Source organism: Palaemon carinicauda, chromosome 27 (genome assembly GCF_036898095.1).
Source record: "Palaemon carinicauda isolate YSFRI2023 chromosome 27, ASM3689809v2, whole genome shotgun sequence".
In the NCBI taxonomy this organism is placed as follows: domain Eukaryota; kingdom Metazoa; phylum Arthropoda; class Malacostraca; order Decapoda; family Palaemonidae; genus Palaemon; species Palaemon carinicauda.
Genome location: NC_090751.1, coordinates 62,117,993 through 62,140,492, shown reverse-complemented (window position 1 = coordinate 62,140,492; position 22,500 = coordinate 62,117,993). Strand labels below are relative to the sequence as shown.

At 35.6% G+C, this 22,500-nt stretch overlaps 1 protein-coding gene across 1 annotated transcript in view; it reads right to left on the bottom strand.

The window, feature by feature from the left end:
* LOC137621203 (uncharacterized) overlaps positions 1 to 22,500 on the bottom strand; it is a 651,645-nt gene that overhangs the window by 413,690 nt on the left and 215,455 nt on the right. Inside the window, exon 3 of the mRNA XM_068351610.1 lies at positions 1,208 to 1,349. Coding sequence (XP_068207711.1) covers positions 1,208 to 1,349 — 142 coding nt within the window. The remainder of the gene's footprint in view (positions 1 to 1,207; positions 1,350 to 22,500) is intronic.

Here is a 22,500-nt window from a genome sequence, read left to right as displayed (position 1 = left end):
ATTCCCTCATAAACGCGTGTCCTCTTCACTCATACTCTCTTTCTTTCTTTTATGCTCTCTACTCTATTTTGCCGCAGGTGGATTGTATAGGACAGATTGCCGTCGGAAGATAATGAAAAACCTCTTATGAATGAAGCCTTAGCCAAACCTTAATATTACTTTCCTTTAAAATTTCATCTCCCCCCTCAGCTCCCCCTCAGTCAGCCCTGTCATTGCTTCCTCCCCTTTTTCCCCTTCTCATCATTGAAGTTGAATATTGCAAAATCTTCCTACTGTAGAATAAAAATTGTATAAACTGATTAGTGTTTAACGAATGGCATCTATTTAAATGATGAAAATCTTAATAAATGTTAATGAAGTCATGTCCTTTCATTCTCCGTCTCTCTCAATTAATGTTCTTAGTATATGACGCCAGCATTTCTAATATTCTAGTTCTTCTAGGTCACAATAACACGACAATTCCTTCATATCTTATTGGGGTTCCGGCAAGGATTTTACTCCCAGATCTCCAGCCAGAGCTCTCTCTCTCTCTCTCTCTCTCTCTCTCTCTCTCTCTCTCTCTCTCTCTCTCCCTCGCTTCTCTCTTCCCTGTTAAGGGACTTAAATGGAATTAACGACTTTGCAAATTGTAAATAGAGTCCATGCAGTCCTTCGCGAGCTCCCGCTTATGATTTGAATATCATCGCTTTTGTGTCTTCATTTAATTAAAAGCTGTTCCCAGTAAGAAACTGTGGGCAGATCGCTGTGTGATGGAGGGGGAGGGGTGTGAGGAGGTCTAGGGTGTCGATTAATTCACAGGTGGAGAGATATGAGGACTTTCCCTTCGAATATGTTTCATGAAGGAAGTCAGCAACACCGTCGAGATTATTGTTAAGAGATGGAAGAGTGGCAGTGCACTCATCCATGTTTTATCTATCTATCTGTCTATCTATCTATCTATCTATCTATATATATATATATATATATATATATATATATGTGTATATATATATATATATATATATATGTATATATATATATATATATATATATATATATATATATATATATATATATATATATTTGAAAATCTACATAGACCACATTGTGCTTGCAGGAAAGGCTAAAATGTACACACTTCTATATCGTAATAATAATAATCGTCATTTTCCGAGGTTTGCATATAACTTAGAAAGAAATCTCATGCGACGTATATACAAGTACTCACTGAGGACGGTCATGGGCGCTGTGACCGTTTCGGTCCTGAAGCTGGGGTGTTCTGCAATGACTTCGCACCGGTACATACCTGACGCCGACACGGAAAGGCGTGTCAGCGACAGGGTGACCCGGGCGTCGTTTCGGAAGAGTTCCTGTAGGAAGGAAAGAAGATAATTATGTCTCCAACAGATCTTTATTCATTTGGTTCAGTGGCATTCAGGGTATTTGTATTAAGCGTGTAATGTATGTTCTGTTAATTTTCTTGCATATGTGGTAGACTATATGCATTTTCATAGTTAAATACATTCGTAAATATATTTATCCACATAGGTTTGATATGCTTTGTTTTTTTGAGTATGCTAGAGATACAATATACAGCTATAGATTTTATCTTTAAATTCATTTTCACATATATATGCTTGATCAAATTAGTATTCTAAGATGAATCAGGTTCATAGTACATATATTATTTTACACTTCACGTTTATCCCTCTTTTTTTTTTTTATAAAACCGTGATTTTCTTGTTTGTTTGCTTTAGCTCATCGTCCCCTTCTTCACGTTTTCTCGTTCTTGTCTTTCCCGTACATTATTCATCGTTTTTGTCGTTCATATACTTCCTGTTTTTCATGTTTTATCTGATTCTATTTCGACTTTTTTCGTTACATAGCCCTCTAGAAGTATCACTTAATTAGTAATTACTCAAGTCCACTCGAATGTACTATATTTGATTGATCAAACCCAAATGCCTTCTCCTTTAAAATCGCTTACACTTCTCATTATCCAGGTCATTGTGTCATAGCGCGTCACGCTCTATACAATAAAAAAAATTATTGGTTGAGCTTGTGATCCTGAAAGGCTTCAAAGTTATCGTTACTATTTGCTTTCATTTATGTATTGGCTAACATGATTTCAAAATGTATTTTCCCTTCAGCTTTAACACTTAAAGTGGTAGCTTTGGCCACTTCTAAACTGTAAAATTTCTCGTGGGTCGTGGTAAACCCCGGGATTGTTTCGGCTGTAAAATGGAAAGTAAACCACTAGGTTTTCTGCTTCTTTATAATTTCTTGTTAAGTAAATATTGTATTCATAGTTTTGATGAGGTTTTCCATATCAGAATTATTTGTGAAGTTTACAGCATTGAATTTTTTAGCTTTCCTAAATTGTTTGTACCTTCCGAATGTAGCAGCAACAATGTTCAACTACTACTGCTACTACTATAAATTTTATCAATATTTCTAGTTTTATCATCACTGTGAGTTCTAATGGGAACTATTTCTTACAGAAATCAGAATTAATATGTGATGATTCACTATTTATCGAAGCCATCCGGGATTTCATTGAACTGCCTAGCTATTTAAGAGAATCAAATATGATCCAATATATAAACATTACGTTACTACAGGTTTTCATATTCACGTGTAACTGTACCTTTTTAATATTGGTCTACTATCTAGATTTTCCTTTAGTAATCAATGAATGGAACTTATCTAAAATTTCTCCGTACCGAGACCTAGCTTTTTCTTCATTTTATGGTCATGTTTATTTTGTGATCGATTGGACTTTTTATTATTGTTTTTCTCTATTTATAATTGAAATTCATTTTGTTTTCCCATTAAAAGTCGGGAATTTTCAATTGTTATTTTCCCCTCAGGAAGAAATCGAGAAACCGTGCCTTTTTTCCTCTTGTTTCCTTTTGTTCTGGTTTTTATTCAACAGCGTTTGTCAAAGAGCCGCTCCATTCTTTTCACTCGTTCGTATACGAACCGATAGATTTGAATCGTTATACGTCTGGGAAGTCTATCCAGCTGTACACATATTGATATGTATGTATTTTTGTTAGCCCCCCCCCCCCCCTCTCTCTCTCTCTCTCTCTCTCTCTCTCTCTCTCTCTCTCTCTCTCCAATTGGTGCTCAGTACTTTGGTTTGTATATATGGCAGCATATACATTATACTGTATAACTAATATGTATTTATTCATAAATTCCAGTATACTTTTTTCTTCTGACTGTTGAATAATGAATGGTTAGCCAATCGTAAAAGTTAGCTTTCCGGTTTTAGTTTAATGAAATTATGTAAAATGGTTTCAGATATGGTTCATGCTTTGTTAGAGATCGCGTAAATTTGAATTACCCCTTGAATGCTTTTGCCACCATTTTGAAGAAGCAGTTTTTCTTCGGTAAAAAGACACATATAGGACGGAAACATACCATTCCGTATGATCTTGCTGAGGAAAATCATATTTCTTAAAGAAGAGATTTATATCTGTATATTTTTTCTCACTTTGTGGTTGCTTTTCAAGTAAATGACATAACATGTTTTATAGGTATATGCGTTTATTGTAAGTAATAATAATTCATACTCTCTTAGATAATATTTTGACTGTTCACATAAATGTATATACATGAATGTATTTATATATAGGTATATTTATATACATATGCATAGATTCATATGTAAACAGTACACACACACACATATATATATATATATATATATATATATATATGTGTGTGTGTGTGTGTGTGTGTGTGTGTGTGTGTATATATATACAGGTATATATGTATGTATATATATATATATATATATATATATATATAGGTATATATGTGTATATATATGTATATATATGTGTGTATATATAAATATATATATGTATATATAATGTTATATCGCATGCGTCTGTATGGAATACTGCTAGTAATATTGAAATCATCCGCCATAGACTTTCATGACTAATTACCTTAATCCTTTAATGTTGGATTTTTTTGTAAGACATTTATTGATAAGAATTACCGTCTTAAAAATCTTCATATCGTACGACCTTGTTAGGTACATGGTGTTTTAAAGCTGCTAACATCTTGAACAGGAAGTTATTTTAGTAGTCAGATGAAAATAACAAATAGCGTTCAGACCAAGACAAGGAATCGTGTTCACAGATTAATTAGGAGCTCTAATTTACATAGTTTACTTAACTGCCGTAATTGGAGAACCAAGTATAAGAGTTTTTTTGTGTATGGATATTATCGTATACAAGTCACAATAGGTAACTTTATTATAAAGAAATTTGTGGTGTTTGTTTTTTTACATTAGAATTATGACTATTACTCCAAGGGATCTGAAGTTGATTTTCCATGTTATTTCCGTCTATTCCCTCAGCTAAGATTAAAATTAATATATATTAGCTCAATTAAAAAAATGTATTCTAAATAGAATTATAATTAAGTCTGGTCATAAGAACTAAATGTTCATTTGATCAAGCAGATTTTATTAATTTGCACAGTGCTTTATGGTGTACATCAAATATGTATGATGATGTAAAATTTCCCGTCATAACATACTGTATTCTTCATAGATCAGAAATAAATAATGATTTTCGTATGTTACATCTTTTAATTTGTTTAAAGGCTATCATTGTTCAGGTTTCTTAGTCATATGGTTTCATTCCTCATTAGTCATTTAGTACCTAGTGACAAAAAATAAATCCGAAAGAGATAATTTTTGGATGCAAAATTGCTAATAACTGAGGTGAGTTTTTGTGGAAATTCATTTTCATAATAATCTTTGGCATATTTATTATTCAGATTTATATATTAGAAATATTATAAATAGATAAAATTGTTTATAAATCTTAATGAATATGTGGTTCTTAATTATTAGTGGTTGATGCTGTTGGATGAAGTTACAAACCTTGTAAGTTTCGTTAGCAACATACTCCTCTCTCTCTCTCTCTCTCTCTCTCTCTCTCTCTCTCTCTCTCTCTCTCTCTCTCTCTCTCGTGAAGGATAAACATTTCATAAATCATCCCATCCAGGAGTCTTTGATAAATGACTCCTCTATCAAATAAACCTTTCGTGACCTATATCTTTAACCTCGAATTCTTCGAAGAAAGTCAGCAAATCCATATAATTTCATGGAAAGTTAGCTAGTGAGATTTTCGAGGAAGCCTTACTTCTCCTGGCAACTCTCCTCTCTCTCTCTCTCTCTCTCTCTCTCTCTCTCTCTCTCTCTCTCTCTCTCTCTCTCTCTCTCTCTCTCTTATGTGCGGCGGTGTAATAAAAACTTTGGCCCTGCTGCCATTGGAATAGACGTTGAATATAAGACTTCATTATTACATTCTAGAGTTAGGAAAGCCTTTGGGTACAGTTCTCATTTCCGTAAGGATCTCATTGAATGAATGATAGTGTGAAGAAAAAGAGTGGAATTGCTGCAGTGTCTTTGGGTGCTAGCCGTTTTTTTTTCTTCTTTTTTCTCTCTTCCTCTTTTATTCTGGTAACAGGTATATTTGAATGATTGATCTTAATTGTACATTTTGTAAGTTGAGTTTTGTAAATTTTAAATTATATTTTATTAGCTCTTCTACATCTAGTTGAAGATGGATTTCATGAGGCTTACAGTTTGTCGTGTATTTCAATGTGTTTGCTCAGGCATGCATGAACCCATATGTACACGTGCACACACACATTATATATATATATATATATATATATATATATATATATATATATATATATGTATATGTATATATCACCAAACTCCCTTTTTCCCTCAAAGGTGTTGGTATCGAAAAAGTTAAGCATTCTGGAATTACCACAAGTCTGTAGGGGGTGTGTCTGCTAACCACATGTCCTTTTCTTGACCCCAGTTCATCTGGTTACACATTAACAGCTTAATGGACTCCTTAACAATATACTGGGATCCGCCGCTATCCCTTAAAGTACCACTGCACCACTCGGCCACTAACTTCCATTGTAGGTGGTAGTGGTGGTGGTGCGGTTTTTTAGTGAATTCTATCCAAACTGAGGTTTGTGTGCACTGGGAACCATTCATAGGAACAGCGTTATTTGATTTCCGACCGAATTAAACCGACAAAATACGGATTTTATGCATAATGTGTCTGTAAACTTAAGCTTTGAATAATCCATATACCTAATACGGTGTGTAGCTATTTATAGAGTATGACAGTTTAGACTTGCCTATTGTAGAACAGTTAATGCTTTCTAGATTCACCTCCTTTCATTGTAGACATGTACGATATTTATAATTCATCATCATCATCATCATCACATCATCATCATCAACATCCTCTCCTCCTACGCCTATTGACGCAAAGGGACTCGGTTAGATTTCGCTAGTCGTCTCTATTTTGATCTTTTAAATTAATACTTCCTCATTCACCATCTCTACTTCACGCTTCATAGTCCTCAGCCATGTAAAGCTGAATTTTAAAAATCTTCTAGTGCCTTAGGGAGCCCAGTTAATGTTTGGGGAACTAATCTCTCTTGGGGAGTGCGAAGAACATGCCCAAACTATTTCCATTTAACCCTCACCATAATCTCATACGCATATTATTATTATTATTATTATTATTATTATTATTATTATTATTATTATTATTATTATTATTATTATTATTACTAGTCAAGCTGCAGTAACCCTCACCATAATCTCATCCGCATATTATTATTATTATTATTATTATTATTATTATTATTATTATTATTATTATTATTATTATTATTATTACTAGCCAAGCTGCAGTAACCCTCACCATAATCTCATCCGCATATTATTATTATTATTATTATTATTATTATTATTATTATTATTATTATTATTATTATTATTATTATTACTAGCCAAGCTGCAGCCCTAGTTGGAAAAGGAGGATGCCATAAGCCCAGGGGCTCCTACAGGGAAAAATAGCCCAGTGAAGAAAAGAAAGAAGGGAATAAGTAAACTGTATGAAAATAAATGAAAAATTAAAACAAAATATTTTAAGAACAGGAACAACATTAAAACAGATTTTTCATATATAAACTATAAAGAAAGAATTATGTTATTCTGGCCAACATAAAAACATTAGCTGCAAGTTTGAACTTTTGATGTTCTACTGTTTCAAATACCCGATTGGTCATAGCTGGAATAAAACTTCTAGAACACTGTGTAGTATTGAGCCTCATGATGGAGAATGCCTGACTATTAGAATTAACTGCATACCTAGTATTCCGGCTAGGGTGGTACTGTCCGGGAAGATCTGAATATAAAGGATGGTCAGAATTATAAAAATCTTACTCAACATTAATGGCAAAATAATTGAATGACGGTGCCTGATATTGATATCTAAATCGGGAATATGAAATTTAATAGACTGTAAGTTCATATCCAACTAATTAAGAAGAGAATCATCGGCTGAAGACTGGAACGAAGTAGAATGGAAGAATTAAAACACCTCTTCAGAATAGATTGATCAACGAAGATTTTTAAAAACTTTCTCAATAAGCCAATTTTTGTGTAATTGAAGAAGAGAAATACCTAATGTGTTTTTCAAAAGTAAATTTGTTGTCTAGAATCGCACCTAAAATTTTGATAGAGTCGTACAGTGTTAACGAAATATTATCAATGCGTAGATCTGGATGTTGAGGAGCAATTGCCCTCGACCTACTTACAATCATACTTTGAGTTTTGTTTGGATTCAACCTCATGCCCCATGATTTGCACCAGGCACTAATTTTAGCCAGATCTCTATTAAGAGATTCAGCAACACCAGATCTACATGCATATGCAACAAGCTTGTTTTCTAGGCCAAATCACATGATAAGTGTATATAGTAGGAAAAGTAATGGGCCAAAAACACTACCCCGAGAAACACCAGATATCACATTCCTATACTCACTATGGTGCCCGTTACAACAACTCTTTTCGATTTATTACTTAAAAATTCAATAATAAAATTAAGAAGCTTGTTTACTAGGTAAAACCACGTGTAATTTGTATATAGTATGAAAAGTAATAGGCCAAGAACACTACCCTGAGGAACACTTGGTATTCCATTCCTAAACTCACTATGGTTTACATCAACAACAACTCTTTGCACCCTATTACTTAAAAGCTAAGCAATGATACTAAGAAAAGACCCAACCACTCCCAACTGTTTGAGTTTGAAAACAAAGACCTCATGATTAACATGGTCAAAGGCAGCACTAAAATCAAGGCCAATCATACGAACATCCTGACCACAGTCAAGAGATTTCTGTACAGCATTGGAGATTGTCAGAAGGCCTTCACATGCTCCAAGGGCTTTATGAAAGCCAAATTGGAAACTAGGAAACAGATGATTACCTTCCGCAAACCCATTGAGACGTTTTTGTCAAAAGACGTTAAAAAACTTTAGATAATATGGGAGTTATGGAAATTAGGCAGTAATTAGTTGGACTTGAGTTACCACAAACACATTTACATAATGGAGTAACATTACCGATTCTCCAACAAGTGCTAGAAGCTCCTCTTCTTGCTAACTTTTGCAAAATAACTGATAACTTAGGAGCTACGAAATCTGCAGTCTTTATAAAAAACAAAGAAAAAATACCATTTGGGTCTACACCTCCATAAGCATCAAAGTCCATCAAAAGGGCTTTAATTTCACGAGATCAAAAAGCTAAACTAATTAGTTTAGCTTAAGGGAAACAGGAATGAGGAAGATTGTTTCTCATTATTTTGCTTACTGTCAAACGCATCAGCCAAAAGGGTTTCCTCTTCCTTTGGACAAGTGAGTGATTTCTATCTGGTGTAAGAAAAGGAGGAACTTTTGCATCCACACCAAAAAGTGAAGATTTAAGGGTAGCCCACCACTTGTGTTCCTGAGTTGTACAACAAAGGGTTTCAGTTTTGGTTAAGTTTTATCCCTTTTTAGTTGAGGCATAATCTCTGAGCAAAAGCTCCAAGCTGAGTATAGTTATTCCAAGTCAAATCTGATCTGTTACCCTTCCAAAGATGATAGTCCTCATCATTGAACTAGGGTTGTCTTTCACTCGGTACGTTAGCACAGAAGGGATACGTCAATCAATTATGTTGACTATATTCCCGTTCAAAGGACTAACAGGATCAACACTATTATACAATTGTGACAAATTCAAGCCCAAAAGATCACTCAAAATGACATTCCAGTCTGCTTGCGATTTTGTATAAATCTTAAATGAGTATGATACATCAGGAACTGGCTGCTCAGTCATTACTAATGAAATCAAGTCATCAGATGTCCCAACTGGAAAAACAGACTTACTTGTTATAATGCTAGTTGAGTTGGGTATACAAGACCTGTGAATAGCTTCACTTATGATTTGCTCACAGCCTAATTCAGAGGCAAAATCCAAAGCTCTTAAATGATGGCGATTAGTAGGAGAAACAGAAGTTAACCACTTTCTATGGTGAACATTGAAATCAGCAGCAAAATCAAAAGAGGCCTTTCTATCATCTTCTTGTACCTTACCCATAATGATAAGAAGATAGTATCATCAATGTCTGGATTCCGGTAGATCGAACATCAGTAGAAGTTGTTATGCCTGCCACAAACTTTTATTACCTGAATTTCATGACATCCACATTCATAGCATGACTTATGAGAAACAGGGTACTCAGTCCTAATATACACTGCCATTTCCCTGGGCCAGGGAATAGCATTCCTTTTCAAAATTATTGGCTTCGTAAAACCTATTATAAGTAGCTCAGATGAGTGCCTCATATTAGAAATCAAAGTTTCTGAGCGCAAAAGATTATATTACTGTCTGGACGTAACTCTAAGGTCTTGGATATTTGTCTGCAGACCACTAATATTGCAATACAGTAGACGACACAGATGAAGTCAAGCCATAGACTCCTTTAAGGAAGGACTGGAACGTCAGGACCTCGGGGTTTTTAACTTGAGTCTGAAGGATTAACTTGAGTCCTGGACTAAAATGACTTCTAAGAAGGGCTAGAAACACGTTCTCTGAGTCAAAATGGGGGTTTTTGAGGACGGTGAGTTCAATAGTGACATTTTCAACACAACCTGGGGTCATCTTTATCATCTTCAAGGTCAAAAGGTCATATTTCAAGGTCAAAATAGTGAATTTTGGTAATTTTTACTCGTTTTTGTGTGTAACTCATAGATGGTGAGGGATGGCTGATTATATTAAGAGGCAAGTCTGTAGTTCTGTCCAAATTTAATATATATTATCAAATATTGTATTACTCAAACATTCCAAACAAGCCCTAAAACAATGAAACACTAAAATAAGAAATAAAGAACGGTATTTCTCATCACAACAAAACTGTTGTTTCATTGTTTTAGGGCTTGTTTGGAATGTTTGAGTAATACAATATTTGATAATATATATTAAATTTGGACAGAACTACAGACTTGCCTCTTAATATAATCAGCCATCCCTCACCATCTATGAGTTACACACAAAAACGAGTAAAAATTACCAAAATTCACTATTTTGACCTTGAAATATGACCTTTTGACCTTGAAGATGATGAAGATGACCCCAGGTGGTGTTGAAAATGTCACTATTGAACTCACCGTCCTCAAAAACCGCCATTTTGACTCAGAGAACGTGTTTCTAGCCCTTCTTAGAAGTCATTTTAGTCCAGGACTCAAGTTAATCCTTCAGACCCGATCAGGGGACGTTCCAGTCCTTTCTTGAAGGACGATATATGACAATATATATTGAATTCGGACAGCTCTGCAGACTTGCCTCATATTATAATCAGCTATCTCTCACCATTTATGAGTTACACACAAAAAAACGAGCAAAAATGACCAAAATTCACAAATTTGACCTTGATAAATGACCTTTAGACCTTGAAGATGACCCCAGGTGGTGTTGAAAATGTTACTATTGAACTCACCATCCTCAAAAACCCCCATTTTGATCCAGAGAACGTGTTTCTAGCCCTTCTAGAAGTCATTTTAGTCCAGACTCAAGTTAATCTTTCAGACTCAAGTTAAAAACCCCGAGCAGGGAACGTTCCAGTCCTTCCTTAAAGGAGTCTATGAGTCAAGCACATACTGGTCCAGGATTTAGCTTAATGTCTCCAGACAGGATAAGAATTAATGGCAATAAAAAAGGTGCTTCATACTTAAAAACTAAATTAACAATAATGATAACAAAAACAATATGTACAGAAATACAAATAAAGTGCTTGATAAAACCAATAGACTATAAATAAAAAGTAAAAAAAAAAAAGAATGGTCATCATGACGAAGACGGTGCACCATGCAAGGCTAAATACCCTTGAGGATAGCCACTTCAACTGGAGGGAGAACAGCATGGATGGTTTTGAAAAGAAAAAGAAACAGATAAGGAGAAGACAACCTCTTGATAAACCACAAGACATCCATCGCCCTTCTATTCAGCCTTTCCTACACACCATTTAAAAAACAAGAGAAAGAAAAAATAAGATAGACTAGTGTGCCCAAGTGTACCCTCAAGCAAGAAAACTCTATCTCAAGAAAGTGGAAGACTGTGGTACTGAGGCTATTGCACTACCCAAGACTAGAGATCAATGGTTTGATTTTGGAGTGTCCTTCTCCTAGAAGAGCTGCTTACCACAGCTAAAGAGTCTCATCTACCCTTATCAAGAGAAAAGTAGCCACTGAACAATTATAGTTCACTAATTTAATCTCTTCTGCAAAGAAGCATTATATGGTAATCTTAGTGTTGTCTGGTGTATGAGGACACAGGAGCATGTGTAAAGAATAGGCAAGACTATTCTCAGTATGTGTAGGCAAAGTAAAAATAAGCTGTAACCAGAGAGTTGTCCAATGTAGTACTGTCTGACTAGTCGAAGGACCCAATAGCTCTCTAGCTGTAGTATCTCAATGGGTAATCTCATATACTTTCATTTCTAGTCCTGTCTTGCCATATAGCTACTAATATTCTTTTGAGGATTTTGTTCTCAAATCTACAAAGTCTGTTTGATATGTTTCATTGTCATACCATGATTCATGTCTATCATGTAACACCAATCTCACTTAACTGATATATAGCCTTATTTTTATATGTAATGTCAGGTGATATAATTTCCAAATATTTTTTAACCTAGCCATTGTTTGGCTAGCTTTTTACAATCTTTTATTAAACTCCAATTCTAAAGACACTTCATTAGAGATCATAGTTCCTAAATATTTAAATGATTCTACCTTATTAATCCTTTCTCCTTCCAATGGTATTTTATCTTTCATTGCATATTCCGTTTACATCATCTCTGTTTATTTTTCGCCCACCCTCCTGTAATATTGCATGCATTGCGGTAAGCAAGCATTACACTTCCTGTCACTAGCATATAAAACTAAAGGAATTCTACGTAAATATAAAAACAAAACTAAAGGAATTCTACGTATATATAATAAATGCCTTACGGAGCTCGGGAAGAGACACGTTTAGACTCTCTAGAGGTAACCATCGAAACATTCCTAGTTGGAATGATTTAGTTAAAGACCTCTATGCACACTCTCGAGAAATGTTCCTTCTTTGGAGGAACGATGGTAGCCAAAGAGAAGGCCCCCTTGCTCTACAGATGAGGCAAGCGAGAGCACAGTTCAAACTTGCTCTTCGTCAATGTCGTAGCAACGAAAATCAGCTACGAGCCGATGCATTGTCCAGAAAATTGACCACCCATGACTTCCCCCATCTTTGGAAAGATATTAATTCACTAAACCCAAAGTCAAACAAATTATCCCAAAGAGTAGGGGATGCAGTTGGCGAAGAATCCATTGCAAGAATGTGGGGAGATCACTTTAGTACCATCCTAAATTGCATAAATGACAGAGATACCCGAAATGAAGTGGATACTCTCATCAATGTCAATAGGGATTTTCAATATAGTGACCCTATCTCCCCGAGTGACGTGTGCGAGGCTATCAAGAAATTACCTGGTAACAAAGCACCCGGCTGTGATAGCCTTCCTGCCGTGGCTTTCAAATTCTGCCACCCTATAATTTATATCCTATTTTCTGCACTATTTAATGCCTGTATATTACACCAATATCTCCCCAAAACCCTTCTACTTGTCCACTTAATACCTCTCATAAAAATCAAACTGAAGGATGCGAGTGACCCTGGAAACTACCGCCCCATCGCCATCACAACGATTTCATCGAAAATATTTGAATCTCTTTTGTTCCATCGCCTTGCACCCTTTCTCCACACCGTAGACAATCAATTTGGTTTTAAGACTAACCACTCGACTGACACCTGTATATATACCTTAAAGGAGATATTGAATTAATATATATCTTCGGCCTCCCCTGTCTACTTATGTTTTGTAGACATGCGGAAGGCATTTGACTGAGTAAACTATCTGAAACTCTTTTTGAAACTACGCAAAAGGGGAACTCCTCTATATCTCATCGGCATATTATACTGTTGGTTCTCAACACAACAGTTCTGTGTCAAATGGGGCAATGTCCTTTCCCAGCCATTCGGTTCATCTAACGGTCTCAGGCAAGGAGGCATCCTCTCACCATATTTATTTAAGGTTTACACAGACGATTTGAATATTAGACTGAATTCACTTCACATTGGTTGTACGGTTTATGGCTTTACCATAAATAACCTTTGCTACGTTGACGATATGATCCTCATCTCCCCCTCTGCCCAAGGCCTACAACGTCTTATCGACACCTGCAACGCATACGCTAATGAACATGACATAATCTATAACGAATCGAAGACACAGTGCATGTCTGTCCTTCCTAGAGCGCTCCGATTCGTAAAAGACCCACAATTTTCCTCCAAAACCATCAGCTAACATTTGATTTTCCCTACCTAGGTCACATCATTACAAAAGATTTAAATGACACATCTGACATTGAAAACAGGCGACGTAAATTGTGTTGGCCAGGGAACATGGTAACGAGAAGATTTGCCTTCTGCCGCCAGGATATAAAAAAACTCCTATTTCAAACCTACTGCTATAACATGTATGGCTGCTCGCTATGGGCAAACTATACGCGTGAATCGATGAGACGTATCACAATCATTCACAATGATATCCTACAACGCCTCACCAATACCCTGAGGCACCATTCAGCTTTAACGATGTTTGTTGAAAATAGACTGGATAACCAAAAAACCATCATTCATCGCTCTATGGTAAGTCTCACCTCTCGCCTACGATCTAGTGAAAATCCCCTTATTCAAAATGTGCTTGCAAGTGCAGCGAGAATAAAATCCAAAATGTGGGAAACCTGGAATACGGAAGCGTCAGTACAATGAATTATATTCACTAATCTTTGATAGTGTGGCTATGCCAAATCTTCATCACTAAATAACTTGGGTATAATACCCAGTAATGTTATGATAACGTGTTTTATTATTTTATATCTTTGTTGTCTGGAAGTCCTGTATTTCCTTCACACCACCTGCTCTGTGACTAGATTCTTTTTTTTCCCAGGGTTCTATCATTATTCAAGCAATTTTTGTTCCAACATAATTATCATTGTCATCGCCATTTTTTTCTCTCCCTCTCTTTTTGCTTTCTGATATGCATGTTATCATCATTATTAAGCGTTAATGTTATTATGATTTTGTTACCCAGACCTTAGAACTCTCTGGTCAACCTGCTAATTGATGTTTGTAATATATTACTGATATTATTGCATATCTCATCTTTTTTTTTTTTTGTTTTTTTTTTTTTTTTTACTGATGTCAAAGATGTAAGATCACTGTACCCCTATTGTAATTCTGTATATGGCTTTTTACTGAAATAAAGATTATTATTATTATTATTATTATTATTATTATTATTATTATACTCTACGTCTACTAATTTCCTATTACCTATCCAGTCCAACCCTTCTCCACAAATCCCAACTTTTCTATATACTACAACATCTACGGGGAGGATAAGCAACTTGGGTGACAACACATTCCCTTCGGAGTACTCCGCTGTTCACTGGAAATTTATTTGATAGGACTCCACCAACATTAACTTTTTACTTTCTATGCTCATGAACAGACTTAATCCAATTTATATATTTAACGCAGGTCTCTCCACACAATTGGCTGGTGCACACTATCAAAGGCTTTTTCACGGTCCACAAATGCCTCAAAGTCTCCAAATGACACCAAAAAGGGATTTCTACATTCTAGACATTTCTGTACAACATTGCTTAAAATTAAGATTTTGTATTCATATATATTATCTGCTCAAAGAGAAACCCCAGGGGCAGAATGCGTCCACAGTCTTATCACATTCAATTATGTATAAATATATATAGGGTATTTTTAATTAATGGGAAGAATCCCAGCTAATTTAAAGGAATCGTTAATTGTCCCTTTGCTGAATTTAAAGGCCAGACATGCGTCACTACAAATTATGAAGCCATATAAATGCATATTTTATTGGGAAAGGTGTGTTGCAGGATTTCAGTGAAGAAAAACAGATTGATGGCTTTTTGATTGATGATTGGAAGTCTTTTAGGCAAGGTAATGAGAGTTCAGTTAGTTAAGTGTTTGTTTTGAACGCAATATGTGAGAAGTTTGATGTTATGCGTAAAATCTGTATGTGGCCTCGTTTGACCAAGAAAACTTTACTATAGAAATGAGGATGTGATTTGCAAATGTGAATGATTATGGGTTAGAGCGTAATTTATTGATAATAAAAAGTTATTGAGGTTATATATGCGTTTGAAACACCTACATGATCATCGGATGACCCCTAGGGTCCTATAGTTATTGTAGTCCTCCCTCGCTTGTTAATTAGATAGCACCTATACAACGGCTCTCCCTTCCACCCCGACCATCAACATTTCCTATCTGGCTCATCATTCCCACTAATCTCTCTTCCCCCCTCGCTGATTGCCTAACCAGAATTTTTGACTTCTAGAATTTGTAAATATTCACCCTTGTTTTTCAATTTGTATTCAGTCTACTGATGAGGGAGCTGGGAAAATTTAGAAAGGTCAGTACTTTTATAGAACCTTTTGAAATAAGAATAAAAAGATTTTCCACAAAATGAGGAAAAAATCCTCAAATGATTGGCCATTTGCTTTCTCATTTTTCCTACTGAAGGTAAAAAAATCTTTCCAACAGCTGAAAGCAAGTAAGAAGAGAATAATTAGTTGCCAACCAGTTGAAAAATCCAATATTCCTTTTTTTCCACAAACGACTTCAACTCCATGGAAGGCTGGCACCCATCTTATCTGCAGTAGGTACTTAGAGGATGAGGTTGCTAGCCTCAAACCCTTAGCCGTTTATGTTTTATGGTTGTATGTGTTTCTGAAGGAAAACATATGACAAAGTCGGCATCTTTGAATTATCTGCTCAAAGAGAAACCCCAAGTGCAGAATGCATCCACAGTCTTATCAGATTCAAGTATCTATCTAACTTAAAGGTTCTCCAGTTCGGCGACGAACTCTCCTTCTAACGCGACAAATCTAATCTACCTCGCAAGCTCTCCGGCTGTCCCTCATTGAAATTCAACCCATCTTTTAACCCCAAGTTTTGCCATCCAGGTCATTATTACTCTTTCTGAGGGAAAGGAATTTTCTTGTGATTCCGATCACTCGTTTAATTAATTAGCTCTGGCTTCAACGACAGGTCTTCATCTCCGGACATGCATTCATATTCCCCCCAAAAAAATTCTCAGCCGAAATTTTAGGCACACAATGAAAATATTGGTTGCATACTTTTTTCAGAAATGAAACTGCATAAGTTACTGTGAAGATTTGAAAAAAAAAAAAAAATATTTCAAGTTGGTCCCATTTTTTCAGTGTAACTAGTATGACGAGACAAAACATGATTTTTATGTTACTTTTTTATTATATTTCAATTACAGTGGGAAATTAAATTTTTTATGAATGTTTAGATCTTTTAAAAGCAAGGCAACTTTTAAATCTAAGTTGAGATTCCATTATATTTGCTCATGTTTGTTTTATATTAAAAGAAAACACTTCTTATTTAAATTATTTCTGGATGAAACAGAATGAGGTCAAGTATCCTTTCTCCAAGATATTTATGGAGGAATATGTTTAAAATCCGGTGATAATTATTCACTGGAGGAGAAGGATCTTTTCTATGACGTAAAAATATGTTTATATATCAGAGTTTATAATTTTGAAGTTTTGATTACTGCTCTACACCTTCCCCAAGTTCAGACATCTAAAGAGTGCAAATCGTCGGTAGGCTATAATGTCCGGCAGCAGAGGGTTATGAACTCTTTTTAATTGCTAAAGTTTTTTCAATGCTGATTATTTATCTAGAACATGCATATAACAATACTTGGGTGGGTGTGGAGATGACACCTTTGGGGAAATAAAGAAAAATGAGAAAATCCAAAATGCCGCTGGGAAATCAGAAAAGTCTGTGAAACGCTCGATCTTCATATGTAATTATGATAGAATGTCAAGTACTTTGTCTTTTTCTATGTTTTCAGGTACAAGGAATGTGATAAAAGTGTTATTTTGATGATAAAAGTAAGACTAAGCCCTAAAAGTTCAAGATGGCGCCAAATATTTATATTTTTATTCCAACGCTGATAAAATGTGCAATAATTATTATTGTAATTATAACCTCAAAAGTTGCGTACAACATTTTTTTATGCATAGATGCCAAGACAAGTGAAATAAAACTAATTTAACAACTCAAAGCTGTTACCTGGACCAGCTCTGTCAATTAACTATGTATTATAAGACATATCTAGATAATTACATACATTACTCATGTTTGTTTTCTGTTTGAAACGAGTGTAAATTTACTTATATTTATTTGCAATTTTTTAACTCTATTTGTATATATTTAAATGTATTTTGACAGTTATATTGACATCCATATAACTCAAAAGTTATTCAACATTATATTCATGACTGTTATTAATGTTTATGATTCAATCATCGTCTTCTGTATTTCAATGTCTTTACTCCGTTCATTCTGGCGTTTGCGACTGCCCTAACTTACACAGTATACTGAACATGGCATGGTGGCACTGCTACAGCTGCACCTTTAAGTTTTGCATGAGGCCAGGCTTTGACAAGAACATTGTATAAGATTGGGTAGATCAAGAATAGCCAACTGGTGTTGTGGCAGGACAGCAGTTGGGCACAGAGTAATAGATCCTTTTTTCAGAGACCAACCACGTGCTGTTGGATCCAGTGCTGTTGGTGTGGGTTCCATAGCATTTTTCTAGATTGCCAACATTTTCCGCAAAGGTCTCTGTATTTGGAGGTAAAATAGGGATGACATTGAAACCTAAAAACAGTCAAAATTTGGGCATACAATTTGCATAAATGCAACAGCATTATAAAATACTTGCATGATATCAAGAATAAAGAACCCCCATCAGCTCAAACTTATAATAATGAAGAAATGACAGCTAGAAAGAAAACTGATATAAAAAAACAGGAAAGTGGTTTGCGATAAAGTGGAGGTTTTCATAGATCCCTTTGATCCACAGCAACATACAGGACTTCTGAACGTTGTCATCGGGGAAATTAACACATCCAGAAAGCACTTAATGTCGACAATTCTGTGTAAAAATGCAAGAAGCAGATGGTTTTGTCAAAAGACTGGCCTGCTGGATTTCACATCACAATTCCAAAGGTAGTAACCACCATGTCGATGATGGAAAAATGCATCATAGTACGAGACAATAATGTGTTTGATATGGAGATAATATATGTAAAGACTATGGAATTGCAGTAGAGCACTCGACCCATTGGACTCATAAAATCAAGAGCTATGCATTGGTACCATTCTTTACATCATTGTTAGATGAAACTGGAAATATGCGTGATGCTAAATATAAATCTAATCTGAAGATTGCATTAAAAATCGAAAAATCATGTAAGTGCTGTGGATGTTGAGTTCTTAAAGGATGTACTGTTTTATGGGTAGTATCAATGCCAACATCAGGTACTTTAAAAGACAACCCAGATTGCTTCTGCATATACCTTTGTAGTCATATGGCGAGATGAGATGAGATGTCCATCTAGTGTTTGATTGGTAAGTAAATGTTACATAAAACATTGATGCAAAAGATGTAGTGATGTCAGTAGGTTTTAGTAAAATTTTTATGGAAGATCCAGTTGTCTGTACTGTATTCTGTTTTGCAGATCATGTGGTTTCTTATTTGTATTTGCAGATACGTATAATGCAGTACTGTGGAAGTTACCCCATAAGCGGTGACAAGGGAGTTAGCAGAGTTTACACACTAGTACTTGACTGGCCCCACCGGGCTGAAAACATAGTGCAGTTGATTGACCTCAATGTTGCGGAACTCACAGCACACAAGACTGACTTCCAGACACATACACTAGTAACTGTTGGTAGTGATCCTGTTCCAGTAGAGATCATGAAGGGCTGTATTTGTAAACGCCATGATGTTACAACAACAACACAAGGAACCCAATGCAATAATTATTCAGCAAGTCGCATGGGTGGAGACTGGTACTGTTCTGGTAATTGAAGATGACACATTTATTCGTCTTGCTTCTGCACTTCGGCCTTCTTAGTAATATCTCGTGTAATGTAATGATGGTCTTATCGAGCCAAGGACGTGTTGTGTTGGACATTTATGCATCAGTAGAGATACAGAGCTGTCTTGACAGATTTGCTGGCTGGTCACAGTCTCTCAAGCAGGCATCACATTTTGGAATTGGGAATGGTATAGCACTTAGAGGTCTGAGATCTACAATGTACGGACTAGACCTATTGGTAAACACTAGTGACCAGTTACATCTTCAAAACATCGTCGAACAAGCAACACAATTTATGTTATCTTGTTATGGACAGTCTAGCTGCAAATCAACGGTAGATGTATAGAAAAAACTGTGTTCATCCAAAGTTAGCAGAAGCAATGCCAGTGCACTGAAACACTTCTCCTTACCTCCTACTGCCGAGTCCTTCGTGGAAAATGTTCAAGCTCATACAGTTGGCAATTTAGAAGAGTTTTTTGTAACCCGCACCACTAGTACTAGACCCAACAGCACATGGTTGGTCTCTGAAAGAAGGATCTACTATTCTCTGTCCAATTACTGTCCTGCCACAACACCAGTTGGCTGTTCTTGATCTACTCAAACTCTACGATGTTCTTGTCAAAGCCTGGCCCCATGCAAAACTTGAAGGTGCAGCTGTAGCAGTGCCACCATGCCATATACATTATTCTGTGTATGTGAGGGCAGACACAAATGCCAGAAAATAAGGACATAGAGAATGCAGAAGACGATGATTGAATCATAAACGCTAATGACACTTTCATAAATATAGTATTGTTAAACTTTAAGTTATCATGGATGTCAATACAACTGTCAAAATACATTTTAACGATCGTCAAATAATGTTGAAGATTGCAAATAAATATAAGTAATTTTTGCACTTGATTTCAACCAGAAAACAGACATGAGTAATGTATGCAATTATCCGGATATGTCTCTTTAATACATGGTTAATTGGCACAGTTGGTCGTGGTAACAGCTTTGAGAAGTCAAACTAGTTTTATTTGACTTGTCTTGGCATCTATGCATAAAAAAATTTGTATACAACCCTTAGAGTCATAATTACAATAATAATTGCTGCACATTTTATCAGCATTAGAATAAAAATAGAATTTTTGGCTGCCATCTTGAACTTTTAGGGTTTAATCTAACTTTTATCATCAAAATAACTCTTGTATCACACTCCTTGTACATGAAAACAGAAAAAACATTACTTGACATTCTATTAAAATAACTTATAAAGATTGAGCGTTTCACAGATTTTTCTGATTTCCCAGCGGTCATATTGGATTTTCAATTGCCCCAAGGGTGAAGGGTGTCATCTCTACACCTACCCAAATATTGTTATATGCATGTTCTAGATGAATAAACATTGAAAGAACTTTAGCAATCAAAAGGGGTCATAACCCTCTGCTGCGGAACATAAATGTCTGAATTTGGGGAAGGTGTATTATCCTGAATGAGTGCCCCCCGGTTTCTTAAGGGGTTTGTATTCTTACAGTTACAGTGTATAGGGTGAGAAAAAGAAAGGCGACAGTTTTTATTAGCCCTTTATAGCATCAATTTCTAGAATGCAAAATTCATGGCCATTGTTTTCATGTCCATAATCACTTGGAAGATCTTCATCACCGATAGATGATTAACATCTTTTAATTTGGAGGTAATTTCCCGTTACGGTCATTTCATCATAAGAACACGGATCCTCAAGAAAAACTACAGGCCTCCAAAACACAAATGTTATGGATAAAAAAAATGTCGTTTTTCTTTGACATGGAAGCTTGAAGATTTATCAAATAAGGACTGGAACCGTTTAAAGGTTTATAGGCCGCTCATGAATGGCAGGGGGAAGGGACAGTGACAATGCCCTAGAGACAGACCATATATACATATGATCAGCACCCAAGCCCCCTCTTCACACAAGCTACGACCAAGGAGGGCCAGGCTATGGCTGGTGATGACTCAGCAGATAGACCTATAGGCTCCCCCAAACCCCGTATCCTTAGCTCACAAGGATGGTTAGGTTGCAGCGACCAAAGAACCCCATTCTGACGTTCACCAGTCATGGACGTTACCACATCGGCCACTATAACACTTGGACGGGAATATGATGGCATGGCTTCATGCTTAACTCTGAAATGTTTTGCAAATGTCATCTGGACACTGAGATGTTAAAAGGGATAAAATAGACCACAGTCTGTAGTTAGAAATATTCTAGTAGATACTAATAGTTTTAACGTTACCGTTCTTATGGGGCTTTCCTTCTGATTTTACTGAGAGTTATCATAGGATAGGTCTTTTTGTTTTTTATGTTGAAGGACTAAGCTTTTCACCAACGTGATTTACGCTCAAAAGTCTAGCCAAAGTATAGGACCACCTTTACAGACTATATCAGATCAGAAAGAATAGCATATTTTGTATTTTGTTCATGTATCTCCCTTTTTATCAGTTGTGGGTCAAGTCTTTGTCTCATGATTATGGAACACAGGGAAATCAAATTAATCTCTTTGTTAGGTACAAAGATATCGAAATAGTTATTTTCGTCCTTTTTAATTACTTGGAGAATTTTTTTTTTTAAGATATATCTTCATATATTCATTAAGAATGATGGCAAACATCTATGTTTATAAATCCTTGATAATTAAATCAGATGGTATCGTTATTATTCCGATGAAAGTCTCCTTTTTTACATTTAAAGACAGTGTTGGCTCATTTGTGTTCGGACGGGTATACACAACACAAAAAAATGTGTAGACTAAATATGAATTTTTATCATGAATCTGTTTTTCTTAATCTGGGTTGGCTCCAGAAAAAAAAGATCAAACAACATGTCAGATAAAACCACACCGATATGTTAACTATTAAACGATATTGAGCCCTTACGTGTGTCGGTCAAATAATCACAACGTTATCTGCCTCATGCTACTTGCACAATAGAAGTTCATCAAAGGCACCTCGAACTCTTCTACACAGCAAATCAATATCATTCACAAACAAACAAACATGCATACATACATACACACACACAGACACACACACACACACACAC